The sequence below is a fragment of the Nestor notabilis genome, unplaced genomic scaffold (genome assembly GCF_000696875.1).
Source record: "Nestor notabilis isolate BGI_N333 unplaced genomic scaffold, ASM69687v1 scaffold24596, whole genome shotgun sequence".
Taxonomy (NCBI): domain Eukaryota; kingdom Metazoa; phylum Chordata; class Aves; order Psittaciformes; family Psittacidae; genus Nestor; species Nestor notabilis.
In genome coordinates this window covers 6947-16808 of record NW_009933643.1, presented here as the reverse complement: position 1 = coordinate 16808, position 9862 = coordinate 6947, and the positions used below count along the sequence as shown (strand labels likewise).

General features: G+C 44.6%; 2 protein-coding genes across 2 annotated transcripts in view; one reads left to right on the top strand and one right to left on the bottom strand.

Annotated features, from left to right (window-relative positions):
- LOC104407655 (E3 ubiquitin-protein ligase CBL-like) overlaps positions 1-903 on the top strand; it is a gene marked incomplete at its 5' end in the record, with an annotated part of 9469 nt that extends 8566 nt beyond the window's left edge. The window contains one exon of the mRNA XM_010016986.1: positions 59-903. Within this exon, the coding sequence (XP_010015288.1) occupies positions 59-339 (281 nt within the window). The remainder of the gene's footprint in view (positions 1-58) is intronic.
- An 8386-nt stretch (positions 904-9289) lies between these two features.
- LOC104407654 (cell surface glycoprotein MUC18-like) overlaps positions 9290-9862 on the bottom strand; it is a gene marked incomplete at its 5' end in the record, with an annotated part of 4718 nt that continues 4145 nt past the window's right edge. Inside the window, 1 exon segment of the mRNA XM_010016985.1 lies at positions 9290-9319. Coding sequence (XP_010015287.1) covers positions 9290-9319 — 30 coding nt within the window.

Here is a 9862-nt window from a genome sequence, read left to right as displayed (position 1 = left end):
GTTCCGAGCAAGAATTACGTATCCTTTCTTGAAGTGATGTGTTTGTTTCTCCTTCCAGGTTTCTCCGATGGCTCTCAAGTTCCAGAAAGGCCGCCAAAGCCGCTGCCACGGAGAATAAATTCTGAGCGGAAAGCAGGGAGCTGCCAGCCAGGCGGAGCCAGCAGTGGGACCAGTGCGTCACTGCAGCTCTCCAGTGAGATCGAGAACCTAATGAGCCAAGGCTATTCATATCAGGACATTCAGAAAGCACTGGTCATTGCACATAACAATATTGAAATGGCCAAGAATATTCTCCGGGAGTTTGTTTCCATTTCCTCCCCTGCGCATGTGGCCACATAGCACATTACCTCCATACCTGCAACTTCTGTGGACCAACTGCCTGGGCAGCTGTAGCCCAGCTACGCACCAAAGGGGAAGGGGGTTCCTTTAGAGACTTCGTGCTGAGGTCAGTCCTGCCTCTTAAGAGAATAAGTTATCAGGTTTTTGTGGTTCCAGATTTCAAATCAGTGGAATGAAATGGAGCAGAATGGTGTTTTATACAGTGTATGTTTTGGAGTCCTTTACCCCTACCTCTTGTTTGAGAGAACAGATTTATTTCCAGGGTGTTTGTAGAGAAAGGTATCGCAACAAGGGATCCCTATGCTGATGCCCTGGAGGCTGGGGGGAGTGTTTTGTGCTGTGAATTCTAAGTGAATGCTCTGAGAAACCAAGTCTTGAGGTCGGCGTGGTGTGTCCTGTGGTTCACGGTACTAGGTTTGGATCTGTTCGCTGCTGTGTGTCTGGCTCAGGCTTTTTAGGCCAGCTGGGAGGTCACTTTCTGCTGGGAATAAGTAGGAGACCTCGGAAGAATCTTTAGATTGCTTCCTGTTTGCCATGGCGTTTCCCTCTTGCCTGTAATAATAGCATTTATTGCTCATGATTCAAGTCCTCCCTTTTTGCCTAGAGATAGCGTGACGAGCTTCTGTCAGGCATTTTGATCTCAACAGGGCTGGGAGCTGGATTTCTCTCCTACGTGTCCTCTTGCCGGCAGCACTATCAGATCCCAGGCAGCTAGACATGCTGAAAAGGTTTGCATGTTTTTGAGGGGTGGGAGAGGGTGGGAAGAATTTGAGTGAGAGCAAAGAACTGGCTGCTTCTCCTTCTTTAGCCTTGAGCATTTTGAGCTTCGATGCTCAAACTTGATTGTGGCCCTGCTGGGCCTGAGCAGCCATCACTGGACGCTCCCACACGCTCTTTCTCTAGGAATGGTGCACCTGGTAAATATGATGTTTTATTTATCTTAATTGCATGGTGACTGTGGCAGAGTAGTGGCCTTCATGCACATTCCATCATGTCCTTCAGAGAGCTTTTGCAGGAGCCAGCTGTCTTTGTGTCTGGCTGTTTTGTGGAATTGGTAGGTGCAGCTGATGTATTTGTTGGTATCTTACCTGCTTTGCAGTATAAGAAGTGCAGCAGTTCTCTGCATGGCTATCAAAACAACATGGGGGCTCTTCTTTCCATTTCCATTACTCTAAGGTATTGCCAGAGCCTGTGTTAAAACAGATCTGGGAATCTTCTGTATTTGTAAAATGATCACACAGCTTTAAAAGTCAGTATTCAGCTGTTCCTTTGGAAAAACCTGACTTGCATACTCAGCTACTTAACTCTGTTCATATGTGCTTGACGTGTGAGAAGTGTGCGGTTCCTTCTGAGAACATTTAAATCAAGTAGGCATACACAGATCACAGCCTGATGGATGAACAAGTGCTCTGTGTACACTGAGAGGCTAATAGCCTTTCAAAGCATGGCTAGCATTATTTGCATCCCTAGAAGGGCAGCAGTAGTCACTAGGCAAAGGGTTGCAACTTGAAATACTGTTGGGGTGATTACTGGATGCAGATTAGCCTTTTAAAGAACCTCGTGGCGGGGCCCAGATCTCAGAGAAAAATGGCTTGCAATTGGCAGAGAGGACTGAACAGCTGTTGGCAAAGGGAACTAAGGATAAAATGCTTCTTATATGTAGAGTATAGGTTTCTCTCTAGATCTACAGCTTTATAAACTGATGCAGTGGGTTCCAGGCAGTTTAAAAGCATGAACTGTCTCTCTTTACTCCCCTCCATTCCATAGTAAAGACAATTTTCTTCCATACTGTAAGGAGATCTCCTGCAACACTTACAGGCTATCAGCACCGTTGCTATTTCGGGGTCAGGACAGAAGCCTGGAAATGCAGCACACTGGTGGGATTCATGTCAGTGGGCATGGTGCTTGCTGTGGTGCAGAGAGAGGTCAGGCGCAGCCAAGAGCAGAGTCTGGCCTGGGTGAGTTGCGAGCACTTCCCCAAGTGCTGAGCTGAGTTGCAGAGGTGATGTCAGTGCATGTGGTACTCGGGGAAGAAGAGCTGCGCTTTTTCCTTTGCCCACACATGCAACTGTCAGCAGCGTTGTGAACCAGTCCTGCTCCTTCTGTGTGAAGTGCTCTGCCAGTTATGCATAGCAGCCTTGGTCAGTGCCTCTGTGGGAGCTTCTAGAGAAACAAGCCCAACACTGCTGCTGCTGAGGAAGGAACATGGTGCAGCTCTGGTTGTTCTCTCTGTAGATCTGCATGTTACATTTGTAAGCAACTAGCCCTAGTAGGAGACTTACTTCCTGGCTTTGTACTGGAGAACCAGGTAAAAACCCTTTTGTGAGGGAGCACTACGGTTTTATATCCCTCTTTTTTGTATCCTCTCCAGTGCTGCCACTACGTCCCTGTTAGGTTTGGAGTCACTTTGTTCCCAACTTGCTGTGTAAACTCAGTGCAAGTGTGTTCAAGTGTGGTGTGTGACTCTTGCCACTGCCAAGGCTGCATAAGAGCCAAGTCCAGCCAGCTAGAAAGCCTTAATTCTTGTCTTGCACAGTGTGTGTGATCAGACTAGTGATGCCCTGTCCTGTACAAGCCATTTATTACAGGCTTGTTGTCATAATGTTAAATTAAATCATGCTTAGCAGAGCTGTTACAGGCCTGTCTTTGGGGTTTATGTGCTCAGAGATGTTCCTGTGAATATTGTTCCAGGTATTATAGATTAGAGAGAGCAATCTTTGTGGCATGTGTCACTAATTTTTCTGCATGTGTCCTTTCTGTGCACTGTTTGTGTCCCAAAATGATTAAAGAAACTTAAGTCTTGGCTTTTTGTCCTTAGACATGTTAGCATTTGCTTGTACCACTGAAGTGCAGCAGAGTCGTGACCATGTCTTATGGCTACACTCTGTGAAGTCAGTCCAGGCACTGTACAGTGTATTTTTCTTGTTCTTTCAGAAGGGTAAGCCTAAGATTGACTTCTCTTTCTTCCCTTCACCTTCTTGATCTTTATTCTTAAGAAGTTAACTTTATGACGCTACTTTAAAAAGAAATAAACCCCCCACACGTCTAGTGCCTTTCTTAAGGGAATGCTGCATCTCTAGGCTGGACCTGAGTATCCACCCCTCTCTGAAAATGAAGAGCCCAAAGTAGACAAGCTGTAAAGACACCTTTGAGCATGAGACTGCTTTGAAAGAGGTGATAAGAAGGGGCAAGAAAGATGGGCAGCTGTCACTTCAACTCTGACACTGTTTTGTAGCATTTCAGCTGTGGAGGTTTCTTACTTTACCTTTTACTAACAGTGACTCGTCTGGACTGGTGCTGTACTAAGCTTGGTGTAAAGACAGTAGAATTGTAGGACAGGATTGGTTTTGCTTGTAACGTGAGTTCTGCTCATACAAGATGCTGTTTTTCCCCCTGCCTGTGAACCATGGACACAAAGCAAGCAGAAAACAGTACAGTAAGAGTTGGGCACAAACCGTGTGGGACCAGCATGCGTTTCTGCACAGCGAGCAGCAGGTAGCTGTGGAAAGCAGGCAAGTATCGTCTGCTCTGAACAGGGTTTCTGGCTGACTTTCAGTGCCACTGTAGCTGAATGGGAATCGGAAATGAGACACATCCCACTAGGGCTGCGGTAGAACTTGTCTGCAGCACTGCCTCTGTGTATCTGCCTCTGTGAGTGCTGCAGCTTGAGGCCTGGAGGGTCTCTCTCTGCTGGGAACCAGCGGACTTGCTCTCACCATGAACAGCTTTTCTGCATGCCCTTCACTGAGCCCTTCTTTCGGGGGAGCCAGATAGGCTCGGAGTACAGCATGTTGCTTCCTGCACTAGGCTGATTACATTACTGTAGCTAATCCTGAGGCAGGGTCATTACTGTAAATGGTTTTTTCAGTTGAGCAAGAAAAAATGCAACTCCCAGGGCACTTTCTTAAAGGTGCCACTTTAAAAATTAGTGGGGAATAAGGACACTTGTTTTTAAAGTTCCTAATAGAAATGTTTTCTGGAATTCTCGGTGGGGGAGGAACAGTTGTTCTTCCTCTTGAATGACAAATACCAATTTGTATAATATCAGTGTTAAAAATGTTGAGATTTTCACAAAATATTTTAAAAAAGGTATAATAGTGTCATTAATATAAAACTATAATAGCAGTATTTAATCCTTTCAGATCTGTAAAGAATAAGGAAAAACAGAAGGTAAATATTCTTACAGAGAGTAGCTGAGCTTTAAGGTTCACTTGGTTTAAAGTCCTCATTTTGTTTGCAAATGCATTGTTAATGTTTAGAGGTTATACTAATGTTATTTATTAATTGTTTCCATTCTTGTATGCTGCCCACTAAGAGCTTCTTTGTTTGGGATTTCATTCACCTGTGTCAGTAAAAAGAAAACAAAACAAAGTTTTATTTTTAAATAAAATTTCCTTTGTTGTAGCATATTGTCTGTGTTGTGTCGGTTCTGTCCTGGAGTCCCGAGTCCTGCATAAAGAACATCCTGCTCAAGCCTGTCTCAGTCATCTCCTTCAGGATACCCAAGTATGACATGTTCACTCAGCCTCCTGGATCTCTTGCAGACAACAACTGACCTTGTAGCTATTTTAACCATTACCACAGTTACCTGTTAAATTCAAATTCATGTCATGGATACTAACAGAGGGCAGGAGAGATTTATACCAAGTTGATACTGATTAATTCTATTGATAGAGTTAATATATTCTAATAAAATCGATTAATAGAGTCTATAATCCATCAGGACTTATTCTTAGGAGTCTAAGAATGACATTAACAGATTTGTTACCTCCCCTGAGGAGAGTCTAAGAGAGTCCATGGAATTTGGTAGAGTCTAATGCAGTGTCTGCTGGTCTAGTAGATCCTGAAGCTTCAGTCCCATGCTGCTGGAGTCTGTTAGGCTCCATTTGCCTTGCACAGAGTCGGTCAGTACATCACTATAGACTCTTAAACACTTCTCTAATTATTGCATAGCATCTCTAAAACTCCATATATGACACAATTACAGACTAGGACTATATACGGAGTATAAAGGAGATACGATGAATCCAAAATATACCTAGATAAACATAGGTAATATTACACACTTCTAACACTGTGTGGTCTAGTGGATGCTATACAATCTGTTAGGCATTGTTGGAGCCCAGCATATCGTGCCGGAGGTGGTGAGAGGCTGGGGAGGCCTATGTGAGTATGGTACAGAGGACACTGACGGAGACTGCCAGCCTTCAATCATGTGTTGGAGCTGCTGGAGCCTGGCGAGCCCTGAGCATCCAGGGAGTGGCACGGCTTGGACTAAACACAAAAGTACCCCAAACCCTGAGAGTCCAATAAATGAAATAGTCAAGTGAGGACCAACTGGCCCAGCTGATCCCCTCTCGGGACATCTGGGGGGTAACTGAGAGTACTTGGGGCCAAACAAGGACACAAAAGCCCCCAAAACAAGTCACATTGGAGTCAAATGAAGACATGGGAGGTTACCTCAGGTCAAATGAAACCTCAAAATTGCACTGTGGGGGGTCAAATGAGGACACAGAGGGGTCACCTCAGGGTCACATGAGGTTAATTTGGGGTCAAAGGAGGTCATAGGGGTCAAATGAGGTCACAGGGGTTACTTCAGGTCAAATGGCACCACAAAACTTCTCCTGGGGTTACTTTAGGTCACAGAAAAGGTTACTTTAGGTCAAATTCACCTCTCAAAAGGTCAACTTCAGGTCATTTGAGGTCAAACGAGGTCACAGAGGGGTTGCTACAGGTCAAATGGGTCAAATGAGGACACAAAGGGGTCACTTTAGGTCAAATGAGGACATCGAGGGGTTACTTTAGGTCAAATGAACCTCTCAAAAGGTTAACTTGGGTCATACAATGTTAACTGGGCTCAAATAGGATATGGTGGTGAAAGGAGGGTGGGAGGGTTTAAAGACTAAGTCCTCTTTTTATTCATTGTATTAGGCTAGAATATTCCAGCTATCAGCTAAAAGCTACTGTCAATGCTAACCATCAGTAACAACAATTCCATTTTTTTAATTCATTCTGTTTAAAACCATGGCCTATTTGTAGTTATCAGCAGTGAGTAGCACAGGGTTTTTTTATAGATGCTAATAATAGAACTATGTATTAGTACCTGCAGTAGGGAATAACTACTTCAACCTATAAAGTATCTACTAGAATCTAAAAACAGTTATCTATTAATTGTAGTGGGTCCTAAATAGTATCTAGCTTATCCTAAAATTACTGATCAGAGTTTATAAGAATGTATTTGTGGCTTTATTAGTGTCTACAATAATAAGATTAGTGCTGGTAATAAGATTTTCTTGTATGATCTACCAGTATCTAATAATGCTGTTATTCATATTAGAGTTATTATTAGCATCTCTAATAGCTAGAAATACAATAGTCTAGTAGAATCTATAACAGAATCTACTTATACATAGCTACAGTAGTTATTAATCATATTAGAGTTATTAGCATCTCTAATAGCTAGAAATACAATAGTCTAGTAGAATCTATAACAGAATCTACTTATACATAGCTATAGTAGTTATTAATGCAATTACCTATCAGCATTACTGTAATTCCTGAATGGAATTTTAATAGCTACCCTTACAATTTTGTCTCATAAACTATGAGAATCCTTTAGCAGAATTATCTATTCTTACCTGTATTATGATTATTGCAACTATCTATCTATTAAAAGCTATTACTATCTAACAAATTAACTACCTGTTTGTATTTAGTATCTACAGTAGCTATTAATACAATTACAAATTAAAAAGTATTAGAATACATAAAAGAGAGCTATCTATTAGGATCTAGAGTAGCTAGTATATGAATAAACTATACTTTATTAGAGTTCCTTACAGGAAAAAACGCATTTGGTATCAACTAGTATCTATAGTGGGTATCAAACCAATTCTCTACTACAATGTTTTGTTATCTATTAGAATCTAGTACTAGACTTAGCTGTGAATAATTATCAATAGCTGTATTATCCATAAATGCAACTAATAGATTCTACCATTGAGATCTACTAAATTCTATTGACAGTATTCTCTTTCAGTATCTACCATCACTACTAAAAAAACTGAGCATTACAATCTAGTACTACAATTATCTATTAGAATACCTAGATTATCTATTAGAATATCTATAGAAGTATTAGTATTGGTAGTTAGTAGTGTCTGTATTAGATGTCAAAGCAAGTACCTGTTAGAATCTATAGGCTATCTATCTGTTACCAGGTACAGGGGATATACATGTCATCTGCTCTCTGTATCTCATGAGTCCTATTCTACTGCAGCCCCTGTTTGGTATCAGACTTGTCCACCGCCTGTAAATAGCATCACCCATTGCCAGTGAACACAATCCATTTTCTTGCCCCAGCCACAGTGCAAAGGCAGGTTAAGCCAACAGTGTTCTGTCACTCATGTGCATGGTGCCACCCATCCTTGGTAGCCTGCTCCCGGGGTAGGGAGCCTTCAAATTGAGCTGGGACAGGGCAGACATTCAGTCCTTACCGTTCCAGTGGGGCTGCTGCTAGCAGGAATAAACTCAGAACCTGGCTTTGAACTTGGTACTTTATTTTCACATATATAAAAAAAAACTTTGCAAGTATCAGACAAAACTTCTGGAAATGTACACACAGTCCAACAAAAATATATATAAACCAAAGCTTTTGCTTCGACAACACTTGCAGCTCACGAGTATAGCTCACCGCTTCGTTAGGGTGCTGGCTGCTGCATGGCTCCCCACTACCTGCACAGGACACGAGGTGTGCAGGAGGGGACATCGCTCCTGTCGCCCAGGGTCAGCCTCAGCCCCTTGCCCAAGGGCTGGGGGCAGACAGGCTTGTGGACAGCATAGCACTGAGAGTACACTGTTTAGGGGAAGGGGGCTGCAGGGGGCTGAGCTCTCTAGAAGAAGAAGGCAGGAGAGAGAGCCGTGTTTGCAGGCAGGGGACTGGGACGGGCCTCAGCAGCAGAAACTAAAGGCAGGCTGCTTGCCCATCTCCCCTCTCTACCAGTAAACTGCTGTAGCACCAGCCTGGCTGCTGGGGCCAGAGGTGCCACCGAAGCACAGAAATAAACCAGTTTAACCTGGGGCTGGTAACTGTTCAGCACAAAAAACACAAACCCTGAGACATCGCCAACTGGCTCTGGCCTAATATTCCTTAAGCTTTAAATTTGGGGGAGGGCTCTGGGACCCGCTGTTGCCAGCAGCTGTGCAGCCCCTCTAAAAGTAATCCAATTCCTGGGGAATGGGGAGAGGCTAATCTACAAACCAGAGAACCTAAGCCCTTGGTCTGGCATGTGCCTGAGAAATGGGTGGGTACCCATGACCTTGCTCTGCCAGGTCCTTGCCTCGCATAGGATCACAGCTACCCGTCGTGGAGCTCCCTCCCTGTGCAGCATCACAAAGACACGCTGGGCTAAACCGAGACAAGAACAGGTCAAAGGAAAAGCAAAGCACTAACGCCTCCCCAGCCGCTCGCCAACGCTGCTCTAACGCACCACTTCCATTCCTCGCTCATCTAACCTGCACAACGCTACATCTAAGGTGCCTGGGACATCCCAAAAGTAAAAGCACAATTCCACCAGCTTTGCTGAGCAAGTTTGGGGTAAAACACATCAAAACCTTCCCACACATGTACAGGAGAGATTTCCTGAAAACGCCTCAAATCCTTCCCTCAGGTAGCTTAAATGGAGTATTTCTTTCTAATATTGCTGTTGGCTTCTCTGTAGTAGTAAGCAAGTCCAGCTTTGCTGCTGCTAAGTCAACAACCTGCAAGCCCACAGTTGAGGTAACAGACGGGTGAGTCAGGGAGGTGTCCCCTGTGCGCTGGGGCTCAGCACCGGGACGCAGTCATTGTCTCTGGCCGTGCTCCCCAGGTACTGGAGCAGGGGTGGGACAAGGCAATCCAAGAGCAGGAAAGGTTTGAAGGAAGAAAGCACTTAGTAGATTCAATCCCTCTCTAGTTTCTCAGATCGATGTATTTCTCGCTCTTCAGTCCACCAAAACAGAAAGAAGAGGGGAAAAAAAGGCAATTAGAGGTAAACACAAAACCAGGTCCTTTACTGCAGGTGTTTGTGTGACAGACAGCAATGTGATGGGGTTGAGGCCAGCCCCAGTGAGAGTCAAGCACGCAGCCCAGGAGACTCATCTCACCCTGCACTGAGAGCTTTGGCTTGAAGATGCCAGAGCACAGCCCACTTCTGCAGCCTCTGACTCTTGGCCAGGGATGTTTAAGTAGTTCCTTCTCCCAGAGCTCCTTAGAGAGCCCTGCTCCTGCTTCAGGGAGCACAGAAGGAGGCAGAGCCAAGCAGGTTGGGCCAGGGGCTGGCACAGAGCAGAGCTGCACGTGCATGGGGAAGGGTTGAAAGCCATGGTGTTATCACCTCCCCTCCTTCCCACAGCCCCTCTGGAGTGCGAATGATGGATGATGGAGGCCCATGCAGGGTGGGGAGTACCGGGACAGAGAGGAGCTCACGGAGAGGAGGGAAGCGTGACCTCAGTGCCCTCCCCGTACACTCCTCACCTCTGCGCC